Below are 26299 nucleotides of genomic sequence, written 5' to 3'. Positions count from 1 at the left end.
AAAACAAATACAAATGAATCTTCAGGTAACAGAAAGTCGCCACTTACGTTGTCGAAGTCTTTCAGGAGTCCTAAATCAGCTATTGAAGCCTCAAGCCGTGCTGCTTTTTGAGTCCAATTAAGAGGTGCTCCATAAGCTGCACTCATGAGAATTACTGCTGCAACACAGCCAAAGATGAGGGCTTTGCACATGGTGTCAGTGTTATCTGGATGCCAATATTAGAGTTGGGATGGATGGTGAGAGCCGATAAGTTGTCATTAAGCTGTTTAGTGTATTTATACTCTTCTTTCTGGGGGGGGAAAAAGATGGGGGCGTCGTGAAGAAGAGGTTTTATTACACATTTTTTCATATGTTCTACCTGTATGGCAAGAATCATTACTTTTGTTTTTCCTCCCTTGATGACACTTTGGAATTTTTATCAAGCAGAAGGGATTTTACCTACATTCACTGCTGTAAGAGAAGCCCACACTCACTTTTGGCAGCCTCTCTTTGTGCTTCCTGCATGAAACACTTTTTCCTGCACTGTCCTACTCCCCCATAGAACAGGCCACAGAGTATACTCCTGCCATACAAAATGTTGTCCTAAAGGTGTATATTTTAATCATTACTTTAGTGAAGAAGAAAGAAACCTTCTAATTTTAGTAATTGTTGATTAAACAACAGGAAGAAAGTTGGTTTCCTGTCTGAAGGTGTTTTTTTTACCTGTCATCTTTCGTAAAGGCTGTGTAAGCTTAGGTGCCTAACTCAGTCTTTATAGCATCAAATTTGAAACATTTATGAAAAAAATCCATCAGAATCCCTTGTTTGGGGATGAGAAGCTCTCCCTTCTATTGCTGTTTATCTTAACACTACTCTTTTTTCATGGTGTGCAACTTTCACTTTTCTGCAGCTTAAAATGAAAATGTACCACTGTAAAATGTTTACAGATTTTATTGCTGATACCGAACCCACTGCATCTTGTGGTATCACAGCACTGAAGTTCGTAGTAGGCAGTCATTTGACACTGAACTCAAGCCAAGATAGTATTGTTTTCTGCTTCATGTGCCTGTTGGCTGATTTCTTTGGGATGTGAAGTGCTTCAAATTAATGGTTTCCTTCACTTTGAGTGTAGGTCTGAGCCAAATACTCCCCCTGCTGCCCAGCAGGTTCTGATGTTACGTGAAACACAGTTCTGCTCAGTGAATTCAGCTGCTGAAGCTGTGTGGAATAAATCCTGGTTTGCACACTGCTGTTGTTTGAAGTTTTGTAGCATTTAGGATGTGCAGGACTGGGTGGGTAACTGCTTCACCTGCCACTGCATTATGGAAACCCACATTGCATGCTCTGATCCTGCAATCAGAGGGGATGTGGATCTGCTGCTGGAAGTTGGTTAGAATACACTTTGACTTGGATGAAACCCAGCCATTAGTATCATTTTTTTATTAGTGTGTCTGTCCCTTAGTCATTAACTCAGTGCTAATTAGCAGTGCCATCCCAGCTCTAGAGAACGTCTTAATATCCTGGTTTTGAAATAAGCACATTTCATGTCTATGGTCATAAACAAGTCCTAGTAGCTATCTGAGCTTGCAATATTGTAATATTTGTGCAGTTTCAAACTTTTTCTGGTGCCTTATATTTGTATCTTGTATTTATTCTTGATAGTAACCAATATGTAATGAGGTGAGTTACTGAGCACTGGGTTGTCAACTTTTCTTCAGCTTCCTGATCTTTTCATTTTCAGGTCATGGAGATCTTAGGAAAAAAAGAAAGCCTGAGCATTCTGTCAGAACTTTTCAGCAAGTTTGCCACCAGGTCAGTACAACATAGACTACTCTAGTTGTAGTCTAGGTGTAATTGGAAACAGCTCTTTATCTGTTCATTCTTTTCAAAGACAAAGAGACTTGCACATCCAGGCAGGAGGATGGAATCTTAATATGCAGCATTTAATAAATTGTGCACAGGAGTTTGAGTGATTCATTTCTGCTTAATATTGTGCTGCAGGATTTGTGATCCAACAGGAGAAAGCAACAGAGATGTTGTTTTGACCATTTTTATTGGATGTACCAGGTGAGGAAGAGATGGCTTGGAGTGTATTGATGAGCTGAGAAACAGCAAACCCTCAGTTAGTGTTAGCACACAACTCTGCTGTGCTGGTCAGATTTCTGTTATCCTGCTCAGTCTGTGCTCACATTTATTACTGGGCAAGGAATTACTTGGGGTTTTATTCATTGATTTAATCCTCCCAGCTTTACTTCACTAGAGTTGCTAGCATTTTAACAGGAAATAAAGTTATTCTTTTAAATTGTCCTGGAATCACAGAGGATAAAGTAATGCTACAGATGCAGACCTGGAAAAGTCCTGGCTTTTTAAAGTTTTGGGGTCAGGTACCAGTAACCATATCATACAGTGGGGTTTTTTTTGTTTTTTTTTCTTTGTTTTAATGCACTATTATGAAAGGTAAGTTGATTGATATCTCATTTTATCTCCAAATTAAATTACACTAAAACAATGATGTAAGAAAATGCACCCTGCCTGAAAAGCTTTAAGAAACACTGAAAGCCTTGCCTAAGTTTTTAAGGAAGATTAATTAGCAGTAAGCTACATATTTTAAAGGGAAATGGTGTTTATGAGTCAGGGGTTGGGAAAGGGAGAAGATTCTTGTTTTAGTGGATTATTTGTACTTGTAGTACTTGTGCGTAATTTAAAGAAAAAGGGCTGATTTTCTCTTTTAGAAAGTGACTAAAAGTAAATGGCACACACTGACTAAACCCCTAATCTGTACAACTTCAAAGTCTGGAAAAGTTTTTACATAGGATCTGACTCCTCTCAGTTCAGACTTACTTGTCTTTCTAATCTGAGAACTTCCATCTTTGCTTTTTTGTTTTGTTTTGTTTTTTTCATTTTCTGCCCTTGCAAACCTGCTGACTGGTGAATTTTGGGGACAGGTTGTGGTTTCAGTGAGGCATTTGGCATCTTGTTGATCAAGGTGCTTGCCTCCTTTCTCCATCCCCAGAACAAAGCAGTATTCAGCTGAAGTCAATGTCTTGGTTGGTACTTGAGTTCATGTGCAGGTTTTTTTCCAACTCCTATTATAGTACAGGATTACTGTCAATAGAGTCATAGGAATCACAGCAGAGTTCATACATCTGATGAAAGCAATAACCAATTTTTGATCATGGTCTGTTGATTTAACACTTTCTAGCTGTGTTTCAGAGAATTTGGGGGGAACAGAGGTTGACTTCTGCTTGCAGATCTCATAATTTTAAGCAATAACCTATAGAAAATAAACCTTTAGTATTCCTATTCTGCTTAGTAGGGAGGCTCATGGAAACATGTTGAATATTTGATTTAAGGGTTGAGTGACATTTCTTTTTCATTTGATTTTTCACCATCAAAAGGAGACATTTACCACTTTTCTTCTTCACCCTTTTCTTTTCCTCATCTTTGTGCTAGATGCTACAAGTAGAATAGTTTCCAGATAAATGTAGTGGATTCCCTAAAGTATTAGTATTTAAATGTAGGAATGAATAATGAATTTAGCTAGTTTAATATTGTACTTGATCAGGGACACAGTTTCAGGAGAAAGTGCCAAAAAAACCCGACCCCAAAGTGAGTAATTGTTAGAGTGAATTTTTCCTGCACGGATGACAGTGGGGATTTTTTTTTTAAGAAAGACTTTTGGTTTTGGAGGCTTGACTAAAATGGCCTGGAAATAGTTGACAATTGGGAATCTCTTCACAAAACCAATGGTTGATGTAATCTTCCATTGAAAGGACCAGCATTAAGAGGGAATACTTTAAAAATAAAAAATGTTCTAGTTATAAAAGAGTGTGTCCTTGGGGAAAGTAACTTTAATCTCTCTTTAGGACCTGTGTGACACACAAGTTTCATCTTTCTAAAAATCTTGCCTGTGATTGTTGAATAGGTGTGGATGGTGTTTCCTGTCACTGTAGTCTGCTTTTCAGAAATAATTTTACAAAGGTTATCAACTTTGGAGTTGGTGATTTTGTTTTCTGGTGAAATTCGGTGTGACTGGAAGTCTGAATGAGATGAAGAATTACTGTGAGAGTTCTGGCTGAATGCAGAGTTGGGAAGGTTGATTTATAAAGGGTAAGGATTAAGGTTGGATGTAATGCATGTTAAGATTCCGTGCTGTGTTTACAGAGGAAATAGTTCAATTTTTGCAAGATTTCTGGGTGAACTTCAGTGACTTCTTTTTGTCTAGGAATAATCTATCTTCAGGAGCTCCAGCATATATTTACAAGGGTGATTAGTCCTGTTTACTCATGTTTTCCTTTTACATCCAAATGGACTTGGTAAGGCTGTCTCCATAGTGAAATGTTGCCAAAACTTGAGTTACCAACTCCCTCTTAGTACAATGTGCACCAAACCTGTTAAAAGTGTTCTTGGTATACCCACAAAATAATACAAGTGTTAACCTCTGCTAGTTTTGGTTCACACTTCTCTTGAGTTGCAGAGCTGTAGAGACCAATACAAATGCACAGCTGATGAGGCATAAATCTGTTAGGGAAAGCCAAATGGAGGTGTCCTGCAAAGAGGAAATCAAATCAGAGCATCCTGGTCAACTTAATAGGAAAAAGTGCTTTGTTGTGGCTGGAACGAAACTGAGGTCTGTCAGTTACTCTGGGCAGCTCAAATTAGAACAACACTTGTTTTTATTTTGGAATGAGAAGTGAAGTGAAAGCCCAAAAGCAAAGGATTTCTGATTTTCAATATTATTGTTTTGCAGTGGAAAAGAGGCTGGTACAGACACTGGCAAGCCAGGTTGTTGCCAAACTGTTCTCAGGGTCCGGATTTAAGAAATGTATGATAAAATGCAAGCTGAAATTAATTGCCCTACTGGGTCAAAAGGCCAGTGTCAGGTAATAACCATACAGGATGCTAACAGCCCACAAAGAAAGAACCCGTGTCTTGCCTTTGTGGGAGCTGTGACAGTGCACATGCTAAGCAGATGGCCTAGATTTGTCACTAGATAGGGACAGAAGGTGTTAAGGTACCTCCTCAGCGCTGGCTGGCTCCCAGCTGTGCGCAGGCATTGTTATGACGTTGTTCCTGTTCTCTCAAAGTTCCCTTTCTTGATTCCATTTTCCCTTTGCTTGCTTCAGACTGGTTGTGTGGAATTTACTGGGGAACAATGGGGGCTTACCCACACTGATTTGTTTTTCCACTGTCCTGTCCAAGGCCAGTATGGTATTCCTGTGCTTCCTTGAACCACTCTTAGGATCCACAGCACAAATGTTTGGCAGGTTCCACACATCAGCCTACTGTGGCTCTGCATGTTTTGATCCTAGCAGGATTATTTGATGGTTTTATCTTTTGATCCTGGTACTGGAAGAGGTGGTGAGTCTTCCTGTCTACCTGTGCTGTGGCACTCAAAATTAGGTGGAACTTTGTCCACAAGAATTGCCTCATTTCTAGCCTCTCTTTACTGTCCTACTTTTTTGCTGAACAAAAGAACAGAAATTTGATTGGTTTGTTGCCCTTGCTTGAGCCATGTGAAACTCTGCTTTTGAAATGAGGGGCCAGCATCCATTTCCCTTCTTCACAAAAACAATTTGAAGTTGGCATTTGCTTTATTTTTGAGTGAGAGTTATAAGGGATTCTCCTCTGAAATAATGAATAAGAATGCAAATTTATTTGTGATTACAGGGTAAATTTCAATACTAGTGATCTGGCAAGATGGGCATTTGAACATAAAGCTGGAGAAAAAATATCTTTTGCTAGGAAAATCCTCTGTGTCAGTGTGATTCAGATCTAAGGAGTATTCTTGATTCTTTAACTTCTACTCATGATGAAAATAGTTTTATTAAGATAGATGGAGGAGAGCCATCTTTGGTCCTAATGCAAATGCTGTAGTAGACAACCTGAATTTCTTACACGTCTGTAATGCCTTGTTACTACTAAAAATGACAGTTTTAAGGAGTTTACATCTGTTCCTGTTAGGCACAGCAGTTCAGTATCTCCAGTTCATTCAAGAACACTCAACACAATTGTTTCATGTATAGAAAAATTATGTTCAGTTGATTTAGTGCAAGAACATCAGTACTATATCAGAGCTATATTTTATACCCTACCCAAGGTCTCATTGTAATACATGTGAGACATAATGAAATTTATTCAGTACAGTACAAGCACATTTCATAATTCAAATCCTGTGGTGATTTTAGAAATCCCTGCCCCTGGAGCTGCACGTCTGCCCCAGCCACATCATGACCCCGCAGCCGAGCGAGCCCCGGGCGTGCGTCACCCTCCCTCCTGCAGCTTGGTTTTCTCAGAAAGGAAATGCATTGTGTGGGCTGCAGAGGAGATGGGGTGCTCTGCCTCGCCTCTGATCTGGACGATTGGGGTGGCACCCGTGTCAGCTCCCGCCCAGCTCGCAGCCTCAGCGGAGAAATCAGACAGGACAGCGTGCGTGCTTCTTTCCTTGGCTCCCTAAAGAGCGTCACTAAAGGCTCTGGAAAATCCATGGATCTTGGTAGAAGCAAGTTGTTCCAAGGTTGTGTTGGAATGGGGAGGGTAAGTTTCTGCAGTACTCAGCCAGTTAGGAAAAAGAGTAGTAAATTCCAAACCGGTGGAAACTTTTTGGGTGGCAGAATTGCAAGAGGCGTGAAACGCTTCAGACCTAGAACATGTTTTCTGTTGAAATGCATGCACTGTTATTGTTATTCACATTACAATAATGCCTGGCCATGATGAGTGAAATCCAAATCCCATCTGTTTACTCTATGAATAGAGAAGGACGGAAGCTGCTGTCACGTTACATTGAACACACTGCTGAGCAATTATGGGTAATAATAATTCCTAGAAGACTTGAGTTCAGCAGGATTAAGGTTTAAAGTCTTGCACATCAAGGTTTCCTGGAGTTTGGGAAAGATGCTTCTACACTTCTGCAGCTCTGGAGGCTGTTTACAGCAAGGCAAGACTGAACAGCACAGTAGCAGAAAGAACACGTCTGGTGTTCACCCTTGCTCTTCTGAAGCAATGGAATGTACTCTGAGAAGAGTGGGCTGAAGTATCCAAATACCATAAAACCATTTGGTCTGTGACCTCATCACGCCTATTACCATTTACTTTTGCTCACTAGTATTAAAAAGTGCAGGAAATAGAAACTTTGATCATGTAGTTAGAGGTTTCATAAGGGACCACAGTGATCTGATTAGAGTTTACACTCCTCCTTGGTTTCTGCAATCTTAATAGAATAAGAGAAGTCTATTAAACCACAGAGTACAAGGTTTAAATTACACAATTGCACTGTGTATTAGATGATTTTCTGCTTCAATAGCCAGATATGAAGGTCAGTAGAACCTACTGTGGAAAGTGAGGTTGAAATTTTGGTGCTGGGTTCTCACTTGGTCTCTGGACTTTCTTCATGACCAATTTGGCAATGGAAGCAAAAGCGATGGAGAAATTTGCTGGGGTATTGGTCTTCCCACCGTTATTCAAATTACTGTGCTTTTCATTTTCCATATCTGGCTGAGGGAAAGATTGACAGTGATTTATTGGTGGCAAGTGCATCACAGCAGCCTCAGTCATATATTCCATAATGAAATGCCTGAGAGAGTAAGCGCTTGGTTCCCTCGCGCTGTCTGGATCCTGTTTTAAAACTTGTAATTCAAAGGGTTTTATATCAGTGAGCAGGAGCCAAGAAGTCCCTGAATGTGTCATTTTGTGCCTGTTGGATTTCAGAGTTTTTAAGAAAAGAATCTTTTGGATTTGGCATATCCAAAATACAGCATGTGAGAAGAACTTCCAGGAGGTAGACTGGGGACCAGTAAATGTGTGATGGGTGAGAAGTTCCTTTTTAACCACAGAAAACACCAGTTGTGGAACCAAGTATGAAAAGTACTGTGGTTTATTCTGCTGTAATCACCTAAATATGCTGCTGGCCATGGAGTGACATTCACATCCAAGTGCTAAAGGTGTTGCCTTCTGGAAGGGGAGTGACAAAGGTGGGAGAGGAGGATTTGATGGACCAAAAAAACCCATATGAAAACAGATAACTAAATGCACCTTCCACCTGTGGACAAGGGAAAAGTGAAGGATTTCAATCTGCTGCAGGATGTAGTCCATGAATATCACAGAATCATGGAATAGCCTCAGTTACAAGGGACCCACCAGGATCAATTGTCACTCCTGGCCGTGCCCAGGATGTTCCCAAGAGTCACACTGTGTACCTGAGAGCATTGTGCAATGCTGCTTGAGCTCTGTCAGGCTTGGTGCTCACTAGGGAGCCTCTTCCAGTTCCCAACCACCCTCTGGGGGAAGGAACTTTTCCTGATACCCAACCTAACCCTCCCTGGTTCACTTTGGGCCATTTCTTCAAGTCCTGGTCATGAGAAGGAAGGAATCATCACCTGCCCCTCGTGAGGATGCTGAAGATCCTCATGAGATGTCACCTCAAATGCAAATAAATATCTTGGACACGTGAGGACTTGCTGTATGGAAACAGGATTTCCTATGCCTTAGAAGCTCGCTGCATGAAACTGCTGCTGTGCATTATCACAATAACAATAAAAGGATTTTCAGTGGATTTTTTTCAGATTTAGGCTGCAGAAAGAGAAGTGAAAATGCAATTTTGTTATTATTTTGATTCTAGAAAACTGCTTTTATATTTGGGCTAAATTTATATAATTACTTCTTATTGCAAAACACTCTTATTTTTTTGGCCTTTAATGACCAATCTGGCACAAGCCATTTGTTTCTAAATGGAGATGTAAAGATTTGAGACAGATATTGAAATAAAGTACCAGGCTTTTGTCACTGGTTCCTAATCCCTGCTTTCCAGAAGCCTTTTCTGGTAATTAGCTTTCCATGCAAAATAGGAGCTTTGATCAACTGTTGAGTGTCCCAGACAAAGCTCGTGATATTTCCAGAAGGAAATGAAACATTTTTGCTGTGAAACATCTCCTATTCAAAGCATTTTTTTATTGTTTTGATGTAATATGATTTTTTTTTCATACGTTGATATGAATTTATCATCAAATTTTGAATCTTGCTGTTTTAAAGAGATTTAATGCTGATGGTTCTTCTTGATCCTGTCAAGATGGAATAATTGGTTATGGAGTATACAAATTAGCCATTGTTAGCATGAGCATCTGAAAACTGAAGCTTATTAGTAGAATTACATGTGGTTTTGGTGATCTCTTTTCCCTTTCTGGTGAGATGTTTTTTTGTTTGGGAATTTTTAATTGGTAAAACACTTAATGGCTGAAAACTACATCCGCTGATGGCAGAGGCAAGTCATTATAAAACCCTTTGTAAAGGGGAAATGATACCAAGTGATTATTTTAGACATTAAAACCTCTTAAAAATAAGAAGAATTTAAGAAAAGAAGAAGATTTACTGCTGAATTAACTGACCAACTTCCTAAAACAAAAAAGTAGAGCCAAGAAGAATATCTGATGGATAGAAGGAAGGAGTTTTGGGAAGATGTCGCTTCTTAGGATGGCAACACCTAAGCATGGCAAGAAGATTTTCTGACTTCTGAAATCCAATAATCCATTTCCTATTTATTTTGGAGGTGTGAAAATGAACCCCTGAGTTTTATTGAGTCCTACTACACCTCTTGTTTCCATTTTTGAAGGTGTAATAGTGAAATTGTTACTTCTGCCAAAAAGATCAGAAGTGACCAGAAGTGATCAAAATCATGTTGCAACAATTGTGATTTGGATTTCCTTGGAAAAGGACTCAGCTGCTGTGGAAAACAGAGTAGTAAGAGATGTACAGATTTTCCTGAGGCATATTGTGACAAAAGGTTATGGTAGATTGTTTGTTTGCATTTACTCCCAAACCAAAAAATGTCACTCTTCAGAAAACACTGACTGAGGATGAAAAATTTAGGAATTTTTAATTCCCTGCCTTTCCCCTCTTTAAGCCTAGCCTTGGGCTATGTTGCTAGATTCATGGAAGAGCCCAGTTATGCTGCGAAATTCTAGTTGATAAAGCATAGGGTAGAGAAAATGTAGAAATGGCATATAGTAGAAATTTAGATCAGATTTTAGCTGGTTCTTGGTTTCTGTGAGATCAGGATTAACAGTTTTCCCAGCTTGAATCTTTCAGCACTTAAGACTGAGTGCATTTGTTTGTGAAATGAGAGATCATGACTTATCTCATGCTATTCATTGGCTACCATTTCAGGAGGCTTTTTAGAGATATGCATATGGGTGGTGTGCAATGAAGGTAGCTCTAGTACAAGGGAAGTTTTTTGGGGTTTTTTTTTTTGTTTTTTTCCACATTTATTATCCTTTCAGCAACCTGGTCTGGTGGAAGGTGGTCCTATCCATGGCAAGGGGGTTGAAACTAGTTGATCTGTAAGTGCCTTCCAACCCAAAACATTCTGTGACTCCGTGTACCTTGACTTAAACATCTCTAAATTTCACTTTATTTCAAATACTATTGCAAATTTTATCTTCCAAAACTGATCTCCCAGTGTCTCACAATCTAAATGTGCAAAGCCTATGTGATTGAGACAGATTTCTTTTACAGCACGAGAAACAGCAGCAATTCTGACCTTATTTCCTATATTTTTAACAACAAAAAAAAGTTAGGATACAGAGTACCTCTTGTGGTTTGGGTTATAATTTCATTATTAATGAATGTGATTCATAGGTAGAACATAGGGGTTTCCCCCTGTGCTGTGTAGTAGATCCTTGCTTGTGGTAGTTCAGGGTTTTCCCTCTCCTGGTTTTTTAGCTGGGTTATAGAATCTTAATTCTTCTTGTTCTCCTAGATGACTGCATATTAATTTCTTCCTTTCTGCCCAGTCTGGATGGGTTTTTGTAGGATTACCTACAAGGTAAATGGTCAAGTGTGACCTTCAGCAGGGCTGTGGTTCAGAGGCTCCCATGTTGTCATTCCATGACACTGCCTCCCCCGTGCCTGGGGAAGCTGCTGACTCTGCTTTAATCTTCATGAGTAAATGAGAGTGAAATTTCACTGCTGCATTTTGCAGGAACTTGGTGCCTCCTTCTGAATAATCCACTGCTAATCCTGATCTCACAGAAACCAAGAACTGATTTGCATTGATGAATTTCTTCATTTTGATGTACAGCTTTGGAACACTTACCTTATACGTCTGTCCCCTGATTTTGGCTCATTTTTTCCCCCCAATGGAATTGGTGATGAAATAATGCACTTTGGCTTAATAATAGTAGGAATGATGACATGTAGTTCTGAAAAAACACTCTCATCTCCAGAGCATCTCTCCATTCCAAAAGTAATTTTATTACTTTATTCCAATTTACTCCTGCATTGCCATGTGGCTAAATGATTTTTTTCCCTTATGCTGGTTTCTATATCCATATAAAATTTTACAAGTTGCTCTTGTCTGGTATCTATGAAAATCTATATATTTAGGTTCTACATTAAAAAAAAAAACAGGGGAATATTTTCTGACACATTTTGGATTTTATAATCTATTTCATAGAGCAGTATTATTACTGCCTCCAGAATTCATAGCTATGTGTGGCTAAACAAAAATGTCAAAAGGTTCCACTTAAGTGCCCAAGGAAAAAACAGAGTGTGTGGGAGAGAAATTTCTGATGTTAAACAGGAAGCACAAATATTCATCAGAAATATTAGCAGAAGCATCATTAATAACTCTACAGATGTACATGTGTTCATTTTGTCACTCATTTTATCCCCAAGGATTATTAGTATATTTATGGGAAATTAAAATCATTAAATAATAAAAAAATAATTGGTTAAAATAATTTAAGGCACCTAATTTAATATGTAAACTGGAAAATATGTATGTGAAAAGAAATAATAATTTTTTGTGCATTTGCCAAACAGCTGATAAGGAGGTATATCAACCAGTCCTGTAGCCATGTAGCTTAGCCAGTGTTAAAAAAAGGAGTTGTGTTCACTCTTGGACAACTCCAATACTAATGTTTTCTGAAGTTTGTGCTGTAAATGGAATTTCTTCTTCTTTATATTCTGTAATAATTGCCAACTCCTGCACATCAGTGTTAATTGGACAATTAGTAGTAGTTTTCCACATGTAGAATTTCGACACAAATTTTAGATCTGTGTGTGCCTGGATGTTTTTAGCAAATCAGTAGAAGCAGAGGCAGGAAAAAACCAAACCAATGAACAGCAAGTTCAAAATCATTGTATTTGGGAAAACTCCAGACCTACTGTGCAGTGCCCTGAAAGTGAAAAGTATTTCCTTTGCTGCTATAGATAAAAGGATTGTGTGGGGCCTCTTGCACTGCAGCACTTGTGAGAATCCTGAATTCTAAGAAGTGAAAGGACTTTTACATTGTGTTCAGAAACTAAGTTGATGTTTTTTCCATACAGAAAATGATTGAAAGGCTGTAAGGACAAAACAACAAAAGAAAAAAAAAAGTAAGAGTATGAGTTGGCCTTGACTCAATGTTTTATTATATTTAAAAAGTACAGGTGCATTAGTCATATTCTCTGAAGGATTTCTTGTAAAAGAGCTTTGCTGTTTGTAAGCTTTCCCTGTGATATTTTTTTTTTTTTAATACAAGTATTTTTTAAATGAGATGAATTGGTACTTTGGAAATTGATAATGATGGGAACTGAAACGATCTGCTCCAGACTTTCAGGGACACTGGGTGCTGTGAGCAGCGTGCAGAGAGCTGTGCAGAGGAAGGAGCCATTTCTGCTGGGGCTGGGCCAGTGCGTGGCTCTCAGGAAAGCCCAGGAGGTGCCACAGGACCTGTGGTGAGGCCCCATCTGCTGGTGCCTCCTCCTGCAGCCCCTGCCTGTGCCGTGCATCAGGTGCCAGGTGCAGTCTGTGTTCTCTCTGGGCTCACAGGCCTCTGCTTTCACTGGAGAGAACCTGTTCTCACCACTGAGTCTTGCAGGATAAGCTGGGAATTGAAACCCGTGCTGTGTGAAATAAGAGATAAGTACAGAGTGATGGGGAAGCTGGTTCCATGTCTATGTTGCAAAGCAGTTAAACCAAATGAAATCTGTGTAAATAATAATAAAAATGTGGGCCACTCCTAGTATGATTTTGGGTATCAAAACTCTGAGCTGTAATCACTCTCAGACTCCTATTAGGGTTATGTGCTAGAGCCCATCAACAGGGCCAGTTTTCAGAATAGTTTTTTATATATAAGCAACATTCAAACAGAGCAACAAAAAGAACTGAAATTTTAATCGTATTTATGATGACAATTAGAAAGTAGTATTTTACAAATGTATGGGACTATGTATCTGTCTTACACTTAGAGAGTTGAAAATATGTTTGTCATATCTTTTAAGACATGAATCATTGTTCCCTACCTGAAAAAGTGAGCATGGATTATCCAAAGCCATGTGACTGCTGATATCTGATTGTTGGTACAGAGCAGTTTCACTGGACTGAACTTGTAGTGTTGGTGCCTTGTCTTGATGGAAAATAAGGAGATCTGTGGGGCCTGGGAAAGCACCCTGGGTGCTTTTGATTGCAAAATGGGCTATTGATGGATCAGTACTCATACAGAAACTTTCACTGAGGGAGAAGTTTTAAATGAGATTACTATCCAACTTTGTTCTCCCAGTGACTTTTCAACCTGCGGTTTCTTTCATTCCACAGAGGGATTTACTGTTTGCTGTGCACCTCTGCTGCTCTTCATCTGACCTTTATTGCCCTGCTGCCCACTGAGTTGTTCTTAAAGCCTAAAAAAGGCATATGTGTCAGACTGGGAAATTTGCCGGAGAATTGTCTCAAACACTGAGACAAATCACATGAGAACCACATAGAACTAGCTAGAAAATATTTCCCCATCTCACAGAAGTGTCACTTGTCCAATTTTGACCTTTATTCCCCTCTGTGTCACTGAAATGATGTTGAGAACTCTCAGCTGTTTTAATGGAAAAGCACTCAAGCAAGTGTGAGACGGATCCACAGCCATCAGTAGCCTGTGGAGGAGGCACCTCCTCTGGCACCTTGCTGGAGTGTGTCCCCATGGAGAAGCCAAATAAAGCAGAGCAGGTTTTGGAGCCTAACTCCAGCAATCACTTCCTATCCCAAAACCCTGCATTCTGCTCTGCTCTTCTTTACATGCTTCTGTTTATTAAAAAAAAAATTCCATCCTGGACCTGAGAAAAGGTTTTTGCTCAAAGTTTTATCAGACTGTTGCAGTAGAAGTTGTAAAGTTTCAGTTTCAAAAAATTGTCATCCTCCAGTGGAAGAACTTGCGCTGAAAAATTCCCAACTCAGTCTGCTTCTGAGTTTGCCTTGTACAACAACATCTTTTTAAGGGAAGTCTTCTGATGCAGAACACTTACACTTCATGAGGGCATGTTTTAAAAGGCAGTGTCTGGGTCAGAGAGCTGACCCAGAGCAAATATAATTTGTCACCTCACCCTCTCCCCCCAAAAATGCAACTGTTGGGGACTGGTAGGGGGAAGAAGTGGGAATGGTTTAAGCCAACCCTGCCCCATGCAACAGCTGGAAAAGGAGCTTGAGGCAGTAGGTTCCCAGTAATTCTTAGTGCCAGCTGAGGTGTGTGGGAATTTGTACTACACCTTTCCCACCACTTCCAGCTGCACCTGCTGCATTCCACATATTACCTGGTGTTTGTTCAGCTCTTTGCAGGGTGTAAAACAGGAAATTAATTCATAAAAGTAAAACAGGGGGCAGCAGAGTGTAGCAGCTGTCTTACAGGGTGTGGGACACCTGAAGGGAGAGGCAGTAAGTCCATAAGGAGTGCTTGGAACTGTTCATCTGCAGGTACTGGGTTAGCAGTTTAGAAATGGGCTAAATGCTCCATGCTGAAGGGAAGTGTAAATCTCCCAGGAATAGCACAGGTCCTGTAATTTATTTTTTTTTCTTAATCTTTGTTTTTAGGTGATGCTTCTTCTAGTGGTACCTCTGAGGTACAGTGGCAAGATTTTCAAGTGCTTTGTCCTGTCTGGTGTTAATGCAGGAGTTGTAAATGTCAGGCAGAACTAATAAAGGAGAGATGGAGGCTAGAAGGGAGGAGTGAAATGAATGAGGAGTAAAGTGTTTGAGAAAGAATAGAATATAGAAAGAAGTAGGAATTATTAAGTAGGCAGCATTTGAAATGTGCCTGTAAAAGAGAACACAGAAATGGGAGCATTTTTAGTTAAGTCCCCTTTTTGGACTGTGTTTGGCCACATTTGAGGATTCGCAGATTCATTTGTTAAGAGCTGGGCGGGGTCAGGAGGAGGAGAGTGAAGATCTCCTTTCCTTTCTCAGCTGCCTGCTGCCCTCTTGTGCCATGATCTGCTTTCTACACCGGTGCCTTTCCTTGCCATTCATAAACCTGGAGCTGCTCCTCGGTTTGATGAAATGCTGGATTTGGGGTGCCAACCTCAAACACTTCTGTGTTTCACTCCCTGCAGATCCTGTCTTCATGTCAGCTGGCACTGGCCTTGACCCCTCTGTCATTCATTGTCTCTACGTTTTTCAAGGATTTAAGGGAGAATGGAGAGAGCTGCTCTATCCTGGTGTTTGTCTGATCTGCTGTGATAAGCTTGATATGAAACTTAGTGTGTTTCCTGCTACAGTTGGTTTATGAGTGCTTCCCTCCATTCTTTGGCTTAGAAGGGAAAATCTTTCTGACTTCTTTGTTGTCAGGATGTTCTGTGGGTGGTAAGGAATTATACTTTATGTGGACCACTAGCATTATATTCAGCTCTTTTTCCATTTTAATGGAATTGTGCAGCTGATGATCTTGCACCATCTGAGTGTCTGAAAATTCCCTGATAATAGAAAGGAAGCTGGAGGAAGTGTAACAGGAGGAAGAAAATGAACTGGGATTGGGAAAACAGGTGTTGGGAATTAGGATGGGAGGAAGATGGAAAAGCAGGGGTGGGCAGTGAAGTTTAATAATAAGGTCATCTTAAAAAAAAATGGAAAAGGTAAGAAGATTGTTTACAAAGAGTGTAAAAAGAGCAGGAGATGTCCTGGTAAGTTGTTGGACACTTAATGAAGGGACAATGGACACAGCATCCATTTGTACATCTTCTTACAAAGGGAAAGGAGCAGCTGAAGAGCCTGACTGGTGTGGTAAGGGAAGTTTTTGAACATGGTCTTCATGATGTTACAACAGTAACACCATTGGACCTTCTGGTGTGAAGAGGAAAAGGGAAACCTAAATGGGAAGTGGAGAACTGAGTTGTTATGTCTGTGGTGTATCTCAAAGCTCACTGTGGTGACAGTGATACTCAGCTTGCCCGTTTTGTGTCTGGAACTGCTCTGAATTTCCAAACTGCCATCAAAAGGTGGCAGTGCAGCAATGGAGATGAGCAGCTTGGGCAAAGATGTTTGAGTAGGAAATGTTCTCTTTCACCTTTGCTCCTGTTACAACATGGGTCATCAGCACGAGTGCAAAGCAGAGAACACTGTAGGGAAGTTTTGTAGTTACCTATTTGTAGTGAGATTTATTCCCAGTGGATTTTACCCTCTAGATGGAGGGATCCCTTCTGACTTTGCACACAAGAAAACAGCAGCAATCACATATGCTGGGATTCATCCAGAATTAGCTGTTAGTCAAGTCTGACTCATCTCTCTCGGTGAGATGCAGAAATGCTCAGGAACAATTTACCCCACTCCAAGCCATGTCTGTGAAACAGTGGCTGGAAAACCCACAGGGAATAGTTCTCACACAGATAGCTACAAAAATACTTTGTGGAAGAAAAGAACAAGAGAAAATGGTAGTAGCTAAAATTGTTTACTATCACAGGCATATAAATTAATCAGACCACATAGTCCTTAGTATGAACATTCCCTTTACAGAAATGCAATAAATAATTAAATTAGATTAATCAGTTGGTATAAAAATAAAGAATCCTCTCAGGAAAAGTAAATATTATACAAAATTGTATATACCATGCTAAAACACATCTCGAAGTGCCTACAAAGGGCACTTATGATCAAAATCATAAATATATTATAAAGCCTCCCTGGGAGGTAATGAGCTTTTATGGCTTACATGATGTACTCTGTTCACGAAACACACATTGTTTCTGCAGAGTGCACTTAGTACAGAGTTCATCTCATGAAAAGAAATAAGTCTAGAGGGTGTACACATTTATATTTGTGGTCTCTGGTCCTTCCTTAGGTCAAAAGTTCCTCCTGGGGCATCTTCATTTTTTGCTTCTGAGAACGCTGGTGCAGAACAAGATGATGTCTTCTCGAACACTGGTTTGTCCTGCACAGATTTCCTGTGCTTCATTCATCCTGTTCTTCAAATAGCACACCCTGAATAACACACTCAGTCTTTGATCACTCTTGGCAAATCCAAGTCTCACATCTTGTAAATCAATGCATATTTTAAGTGCACAGTGTCCCACAGTGATTGTGCTGACACTGTCCAGGGATGTGGTGTTGGCCAAAATCACCTGTGCTAATTTTGTCATTAATATTCTCCATATGTAGCTGGACTGGCTTGTTCAATAATTTCAGTTTTCAACAAAATCTCTGAGCACTCAACCCTCTAAAGTTACATTTGTTGCAGTTTCTCACTAGTTTTTTGAATACTACAAGTGAGCATTTTAAATTAAGTTGTTCTGCAGGTACAAGAAATAACCTCAATTAATAAACAAGTATATTGTGTTTAAAACAAGAAAAACAAGCTTTAGCACTATGTTTGGTGTAATAAAATCCATAGTTAAAACCAGTGAAGCAAGTCACTAAACAGAAGTAGGTGCATTACTTGCTGCATTACATGCTGCCTCTTGGACAAAACCCAGGCATTGCTGCAGTGTAGGCAGGACTACCTAGTTAGCTTATGACATTCCTGTAGGGAATTGCTTTTCATTCCTAAAATGTCCATCTCAGGTACAAAAGTTGCTTCTCAGTGCTTTGTAATGATTGCTAATAAATATGTAATAGACAGTGTTGTGCTTGTCAGGGCACGCTAATCCCATTTGCTATGCACAACAAGGATTTTAACAGGCTCTTTTAGAACAATGATTTCAATGCACGTAGCAAGTTACTGGAAAAGACATTTACAGATAAAGAAATACATACTGTATTCTTTGAACAAAAATAAAGCTCTTTCTCCAAAACTCTGCACATGCAAATATTCCACAGAGCTGCATCAAAAGTGCTGGTTTGTTGGTTGTCCTTCTAGGACTCATAAAAATGCACTTAATTCATGATAAAGGCATTCCATTAAAACCCCTCCATAAAAATACAAATGTAGAAACATCAGCAGGTATGCTGCAACTGCAGGACATGCTGCAGGGTTTCCCCAGTTGCTTTTATCCAAATCTGGAATGAAATTTTCCCCAGACTTTAAATCTGTTGCAGTTGCAGCAGCAGCTTTGCATTGCATAGTGCTCACTGATTGGTGATGAAGGGACTTTATGGGTAGGTGAGTCAGAGAAATGGGGATAGAAGGTGCAGGAAGAAAATCATTTAAACTCAGTACTTTGATTACTTACATATGAGTGGTAGTTCTTTTTTAGAATGTTAATTCTGATGCAGTAATGTGGAAACATTGAGGTATAAGATAGAACATTACACAGAGGAAAAGCAAGTTTTGAAAGAGAAGAAAAAGATGTTCTAAATGAAAATGACCATCACCAGAAACAAAGAGAGTTCACTTGGTTTGCTGTGCCCTGAGGATCTTCCTTCCTCTTTCTGATGTACATTTTTGAGGAGGTTCATGTTTCAGGACAGTAAAAATGTGGAGGCAGCAAAACTTTTTGTATTAATTTTCCTTTAGGCAGATGACATTGGTAGGAATGGAAATATTTTTAATACTACCGCATTATTTTTGGAGGTAACTAAGCTTGTCATTTTCCATTCTAACACTAGATGCAGTTTTCCAGTTTCCTCTCTCTACCACATTTCTACTAAGTAGAGAGAAAATTAGATGAAAGATTAATTTTTACTGGAAGGCATTATGCTCTTTTCCAAGATCAGTTTCCTCATGTGGGGTTAATATCTGTTTGGGGCAAATTAGCAGTTACTGCTCAGATGGAAGAACCCAGAGGTTCAGAATCCTTGCAAGCAGAATATGGTGGTATAGAATTAAGCTGCCAAAACTAGTTTTAAGTGCTGTGATACTCACTTTCATTTAAAAAAAAAAATGATATCTCTAGCCATAGTTCCACAGAAATGTTCAGGATTTCAGGAGCTGGACAGGAAGGTTTCCACAGAACAAAAAACTTGGCAGATTTTTTAAGAAAAAATGGCAAATAGCAAACTGTAAAAATTAATCAGGAGGAGGGAGAATGAATAGTGTTAATGGTACATTAGTATGAGGGTACATGTTGTCCTCTGAGAAAGAGCAGTATGCATTTGAGCTCTTTCACTCTGACTGAGCATCAATTCCTGTATTTATTGGACATTTTGCAGTGGCTGGTTGTACCAGCCTGTCATGCCTCTGCTCTATCTGTCATGTTAAGCTGGGGCAGTGTAGACAAAATTTCATTTTCTGAAACAGGATTTCCCCTCAGAATCCTGTATCTCCTCTTAGAGCATGTGGGTTACACCTCTTCCTATTGAATCCCATGGCAAAAGTGCCATTAGCTTCAAGATGGTAATCACAGCCATACAGTATGATTTGTAAATGTTTTTTCCAGTATTGACAAGGCAGTTAAATGTAGGACATTTTTCCATAGTTAGCTAAAATGCAGTCTCAGAACTTATAAATAAAGCTCTGTGTGTGGTATTATTGTAAATAAGGAAATCAGCCCAAGCAGATTGCTTTGAGGCTTCAAAGCCCCTGATAATTTTTCTGTTAATTTTCTTTAAAAATGTGCAGAAATCTCTGCATGGGATTCAGTTAAGGTCAAAGCAAAAATACAAAAGGAACCATGTCATGTATTTCTAGTTTAGCAGAAAGGGGACAGTTAAGTCCCTTACAAGAGCCAGTTTTTGTGAAATTAGAATTTATTTTTCCCTGTAAGGTGGGGCTAGAATCAGTTGCAAAATAGCACCCATCTTATAAATCCCCAGCCAAATAAGACTCCTTAATATTTTGGGAGAAGCTTTCACTTACCACACACAGAGAGCACATCATAATAGCACTGGGAAGTATTTACATTTTTCACGTCTTAAATATAACATAGTGTCTGCTTTAAAAAATAGATTTTCAGTAGCCTTCAGCTGTGGTGTGTCCTAGATCAGTTCTTGTAAAGCTGTAAAAACAAGACATTGTTGGTAAGGATGTAAACTAAGGATATCTGTAATGATTTGCAAAATGTCAGAAAGCATCCAGGAGGAATGAACTTTGCTTACCATTTGCATAAGATTTTCAAAACTCTTCAAAAATTCTTTGGGGCTTTTCTTCTCATAAGATTCACATGTTTTCGTCTCATAAGACTCACAGTGCTGGAAGATAAAAGAGAATCATGGCACTTCTAAACAGCACATCACAATCCCTAATCAATCCTCAAGCTTTCTCACTGCAGAGGGTTGTAATCAATGCCTTTTCTAGCTGGAAAAGCTTTGATACAAGCTCTTCCAAAAGGGAAAGAATTTAGTAATGACACCTTTCATTCACTTTTTTTGCAGTGATCCCTGTCCCTCTTCCAGCACATTGTGTGGTTGCCAAGTACATGTATGTGAATTTTTACAGTCACAGGGGACGCTTCTCCCAAAAATTCAAAAATTGGACTTTTTGATTTCCAAAGTCATGAAAGGCAGATTACTGTTTCTAACAGACTTGCTTTCTACAATTCCCCCATTGCAGGGGGCAGCTGCTATAGAAAATAAGGAGCATTATTATTACTGTGAGCGTTGTGAGGAAATCCTACCTCTCCAGAGTCTCTGTAGGTAAATCTGTTCACAATTCTGATGGCTTTGTGGAACGCCACCTTATCTTGGCTGCTCACTGGTTGTAATTTCTGGACGCCCTTCTTGAAGCAGGTCACAGCTGTGGACAGGCATCCCTCCTAGGGCAGGAGAAGAAGGAGCTGGTTAAAACCAGTGTTGCTGCAGCTGTTTTTGCTGCTCATGTTAGATTGTGGTCCATGTGCAGAAGAAAGTATCCAGGGTTTTAACTGAGAATATTCAGCTGTACCTTTTTTATTTTTTTACATTAGTTTTTGATGTGCAGGTGGTGTTGAGGCTTTACTTTGACTGTTCTTGCATAATTACTTCAGTATTTCCTAATGAAATAAATGTCCATTTGGCTATTAATCATGACAGCATTTGAAAGAAGGCAGTCCTGAAGAGTAGATCAGTTACATGCAGTAGGTTTTCACCTGCTAAAGCACGAGCATTTTATTTTAAAAAAATTACAGTGTGGGAATATATTTTTTTTTCTTCTTCATTTTGGTGCCTTTTCTAATAATGCTGGGTTAATAATTAGAATTGACGAAGAACTGCATGTTTTGGAATACTATTAAAATGTTATGTGATAGCATCAGAAATGATACAGAAAGTATCCCCAAAACTAATCTAACAGTCAACAAAGAAAGAAAAGCGATGTTTACTGCAGCCAATTTAAGTTGCTTTCTGTTTTCCAAAGAAGGAAGCTGCTGATTACACGTATTAGAAAGGCTCCAAAGCCATCCTTGTTTGCACACCTACTGCTACCCAAGCTGAGTCTCATCTGCCTTATGAGTTGTCACTGCAGTTTGCTGCTTGGGCAAGGACAAGGCAGCTTTCATGGATGTTGCTTATAGCAAATTTTTCTAGCAACATTCTGTGTTGGTCAGATAAAACATTTTATTTTCCTTAAAAACCACACGTTTATGGTTGTTTCAAGCATCCTTACCGTAACCGGCCTTGCTTACTGGAAAAAAAACACTACTTGTCTTTTAAAGAGATCGATTTTCCAGCTGAAACTGAAAACGTTTTTGGTCTCATCCGTGCTGAGCTGAGAAACCAGCATTTCTCATCTGTGCTGCCTTTTCTGTTTTGCTGAGCTGTCACTTGTAGCTGCAGCAGCCAACGAGCAGGGCACCACAAGCATTGTGGGGCCCGGTGGGTTGTCATGGGCTGAGCACTTTGGGGATGAGCCATGAAGGAGCACACAGCACTGGAAATGTCTGAAGGGAGCTAGAAATGTGTAAAATATTTCTATCAGTGGCACTTGGCAGCAGCACTCTGCATCTGACTCAAACTGGCTTTACAGATGAGCCCGTGGAGCCCTTGCTTCCGGAATTAGCGATCAGCGGGTGAGATACAGATCCAGGGCACTTCGCTATCTTGTCACTCAGTGTCACTTCAGCTGCAGTGTCAGTCACCAGCAGGAGAGCTCATTTGCCCTCCAGGCTGGAATTACCTCAGCCTTAACACCGCTTTGTCACTTTTTAACACTGCTGGCTTCCCTTGAATTGACGTCCTCTAATCTCTCTCTATTCAAAGGAAAGAATACTTCATTGTTGAGGGTCCAAGGAAATTATGTGGGAATGAATAGGGGCTAACAGTACACACAAAGGAACCTCAAGGAAGCCAAAATAGATCAGGATAAACCACCTAATTCTAAATGTTATAATAGGTGATTGAATTTTGAATATTGAAGACCAAATGCAAATCTGCAATGAACAGGTTAGAATAAAAAAAAAATCAAATATTTTGGTATTTGAAATCCAGTTCTGTGAGCAACTTTTTATTAAATTGAGTTTCACTAGGCTGTGATGGCACCTAATCACTGAGTGCCACTTTAGCACACTGTGTTACACATTCAGTCACCCTGTAGGATGAGAAGTTTGTTGATTTGGTTGCTGGTGATAATTACTATTAGCCCACTAATGTTTTTTTACATGTTTTACATTAGAAGCTGAACCCGTATCAATACCTTCTAAATATGAGAATTCTCTGTCTTCTCTAGTATTCAGAGGAGGCACTTAGGACCTCCCAGAATCAGACAGTAAAGCCCTCAGCTGCAAGTGAGCTGTTGTTTTCCTTCCTGAGGTGAGCATGACTTTTCTTAAGAAAAAAACCCCAACAACCTCATTAAGCAATTAGTCACTAGTTATTGTGTTTGCTTAGTTTCAGAGGCGGGCGGCAAACGCTGGATTAAAATGACAATTAATAATCTCCTCCTTTTCACTTTGACACCACAGGTTAGAAAGAGTTTTAGTAGAAAAAGCCCAGCAATGAGTTTGTGCACTGAAGTTGTTTCTAGCAATTCAAAGGAATGCATCTAGTTTGATGCTTTTGTATATTTTTTGGCAAGTTTGGTCATGCTTTTGAATATTTTTTGGCAAGTTAAACATGCACCGAGCTGTAAAGCCTAGGAAGAGGCTAACCAAAACCTGTGTGACATGAGGTGAGTTTTTTTCCTTTCTTCTTGTAGCTGCTTGCAAGGGACTTTAGAATCCTGAGTAGATAAATTTTTAAGAATGTCTGCAGCTTTTACAGCATAGTAGTGCATAGTGATGGCTTTTCCACGTCAATCAAAATTGTTTGTGCTACAAGATAGGGCTCAAAAATTTAAGACAGCTGATAACACAAGTATAATATTAGGTAGTCACAGGTTGCTCTACATCTCAGTTGCATGTTGAAGGATTATCAAAGCAGCATGCATTTACCCTCTAAATTTTTAAGATGTGATTTTACTATGATGAGCATTTAAATTCACAGTACATCCTGCATCCTACCACTTTTGAGAGTGCACAAACCTGGTGACTCACTGTATATAAGATCTTAACCTTGGAAGATGCAAAATATCAGCACTAAATAATGTGTAAATACATATCTGTATTAAAAAAAGGTTCACAGGGAGCTGCCCTTGTATTTTTAACTGGTTGTAATGAAGAGAATATTGGCAGGTGCAGTTTTGTCTTCCTGTTGGTAGCACAGTCCCTGCACGAACAGACTCAGAGCAGTGTGAGTGCACATGAGAGGAGGAACTGGTTGACATGGCCTTGCAGTGCCACTCTTGCCATTTGGCTGCAGTGGGAGGCAAGGGGGGCAGCTCAGCCATGGAGCTCATGGCAGCTCCAAATATCTGCATCCCCAAAAGCACTGCTGCTTGGCTGGGTATCATCTGAATCCTCACTCTTAGCACTAGTTGTTAATTAAATGGAATTTGTGCAACCCTGGATCTATTGGTGGGTTATGATACACATAAAAAAGCAAAATAGTAATTCCAATGCCAAAATAGAAACACTTCTGCTATTAAATATCCAGAAAAGAACTTTTAGAAAGCATTTTCTTACTCAGTCTAGCTTGCATTAAGAGTACTAGGTCAGAGATGTGAAGAACAAGACATTGTCCCATTTGTCAATGGGAATAAACCAGCACAAAATCAAAATTATATAATTTTGAAAAAAAATTTTAAAGCAGCCTCACCACAAAGTTTTCTGGTGTATGCAGCAATTCAGCATCCTAAAATAAAACAAATAAATCTAAGTTAGAAAATTTTTACCATTTGAAAGTGATGTCTCTCATAAGATACATACAAAGCAATGTCCAGTGCTTGAAAGTAATCTCAATATTATGACAAATGCCATCACTTACCTTGTCTTTCACCATTGTTTGTAAGTCTTCAATTTTCTTTTTAATCTGTTTGTATTTTAATGTTCTGGGTGAAGCTGCAGTCAGCATCATAGTGGAGCAGAAGAAAAGCATGCAGAAAATAATCATCCTCTTCATCCTGATGAGTTCTGTTTTAAAATGTGCCAGGAGCAAAGCTGTGCTGTTCAAGTGTAACACTCCAGTTTGAGCTGTGCTCAGGTAAACTCTGCACCTACCTATATATTGCTCCCTGCTGGAGATGGAGAACCCACCCATTTCAGTTTGGAAAGCTTTGTAGAATGGATTAATGAGTAACCCTTTTTTCTTTTCCACTGGCTAGGTGCATGTATGCAGGCTTGTGCGTGGGGGGGCAGGGATTGATGGAGTGAAAGAAAATGTGCCCCATCTGCACATTGGGCAGGAAAAAAGAGAAAAGGGTGAATTCCCATTTTCACTTTGAGTCAAGAAATGAACGTACTAAAAAGTTAGTACTTAGAAACCACGGGCCTAAGTAAACAAAGATTCTGCATCTTTTTTCCTGTGTCATACAGCAATGAATCTCTTCAGTCCATCTACAGCTCTTCTGTACTGTTCTGCAGAAATATGACAGGACTTCTTTCAAAATTTAAATTTATTTATCTCACTTTATGGCTCCAAGGAGTGTTTGTCAGCTATTTCCTCCTGACATATACGAACTGTGGCTTTTTCATTCTCAGCTTGGATTGTGTTAGAGCTGTGAGTAAAAGCTCATCTTAGCATTTAAACCAGCTGAAACTTGCTTTATATTTGCTTGGAACCAGTAGCAGATACATGAACAGCATTGTGGAGGGCATGTCCATGGGAGTGAAGGTTGCAGGGAGATACCTTGGCCTGGGAGAGATGAATCCCTGGAGCACAGCCATGACCAAGAGGGTCCAGTCCTGGAAGGGCAGGGACTAAATCCTGGTGTGCCAGTCCCAAGGGACACGATTGCTTGTGGCACCTAAACACATTCAGTTACATCCTTCAGCAGCTGAGAATTTCCTTGGGAATGTAGAAGAATGTTTGAAGTCCAAACAAAAGTCTGTGCAGGCACTAGGGACTTACTGGACTTCCAGCTCTAGGAATCAGTTGATTTTAAAATCCCTGATCTTGATATTTCATCACAAAGAGAAGAAAGCCAGCTTTAAATTACTTTTTTGTATTATCATTATTTAATTACTATCAATGGCACTGAAGGGTCCCTATGTGGAATTAGTAGAGAGCAGTTAAAGTCACTTGGGCACCTTCAGTTGTGATGAATAAAAAGATGGTCAGGTATCTGTCAAATTAAATATTTTCTTTTGAAAATCTGAAGATTCCAGATGGCTTTGGGGATGCTTTGCAAAATCTACACAGAGTTTGGACTGCAGTTGGATGTCTGGTAAGCTGTATAGTATTCTGACATGGTATAAAATTCCCTGTATAAATCTGTCTGGTGGGTGAATTTGGGATGTCAGGCTGGGTCACTTGTTCATTGTTCATTTAAAAACGAGTGTTTAAGCTGGTGACAGCTCTATCTAACATGCTCTGGCATGTTTCTTTTCTATGTGCAAATGATTATTTACTCTATACTGTTTATGTGCTTAAGTAATTTTTCACCATTCAGAAAATGAATAGCCTAAAGGAGTAAATTTTAAAAGTGTATGTGTAAATACACATAACTGCACTCAGTCTCATGCATGCACACACAGACTCTCTCCTGGTGAAAGAGATAGCTACTAACACCCAATAAAAGAGAAATTCTGAAAAAGGAGAACTGAAACAAGTAAGAAAAAATACTTTCTTCTATCACATAGTCTGAAATTTTATTTCTCGAAGGAAAGGTAATGTGATGATTTTTCGTCCCCCCTATGGATTAATCTTAAAATAATTTTAGATAAGCGGCACAGCTGCACTGTGAAGTACAGAGGATCTAATTAAGTTTTATTT

General features: G+C 39.5%; 2 protein-coding genes across 2 annotated transcripts in view; one reads left to right on the top strand and one right to left on the bottom strand.

Moving 5' to 3' along the window:
- ADAD1 (adenosine deaminase domain containing 1) overlaps window positions 1–26299 on the top strand; it is a 49059-nt gene that overhangs the window by 15415 nt on the left and 7345 nt on the right. Inside the window, exon 12 of the mRNA XM_074542037.1 lies at window positions 1721–1791. The gene's annotated coding sequence lies outside the window, so the exon portion shown is untranslated. The remainder of the gene's footprint in view (window positions 1–1720; window positions 1792–26299) is intronic.
- Window positions 20057–24545, bottom strand: IL21 (interleukin 21). The gene is made up of 4 exons (XM_074540459.1): window positions 24353–24545; window positions 24185–24220; window positions 20695–20832; window positions 20057–20269 (listed from the first exon to the last, which is right to left on the bottom strand). Exons 1-4 carry the CDS (start codon window positions 24485–24487, stop codon window positions 20057–20059), a joined length of 522 nt encoding a protein of 173 aa, XP_074396560.1. The 5' UTR covers window positions 24488–24545.

The sequence above is a fragment of the Zonotrichia albicollis genome, chromosome 5, assembly GCF_047830755.1.
Source record: "Zonotrichia albicollis isolate bZonAlb1 chromosome 5, bZonAlb1.hap1, whole genome shotgun sequence".
Taxonomy (NCBI): domain Eukaryota; kingdom Metazoa; phylum Chordata; class Aves; order Passeriformes; family Passerellidae; genus Zonotrichia; species Zonotrichia albicollis.
This window is presented reverse-complemented; position numbering and strand designations above follow the sequence as displayed.

Excerpts from the sequence above, each read along its gene's own strand:
- IL21 (XM_074540459.1), bottom strand. The coding sequence starts at position 24,487 with ATGAAGAGGATGATTATTTTCTGCATGCTTTTCTTCTGCTCCACTATG. Across the intron at positions 24,221-24,352 it reads AAACAATGGTGAAAGACAAG|GATGCTGAATTGCTGCATAC; the intron begins GTAAGTGATGGC and ends GTTTTATTTTAG. Across the intron at positions 20,833-24,184 it reads ATACACCAGAAAACTTTGTG|GAGGGATGCCTGTCCACAGC; the intron begins GTGAGGCTGCTT and ends CTCCTGCCCTAG.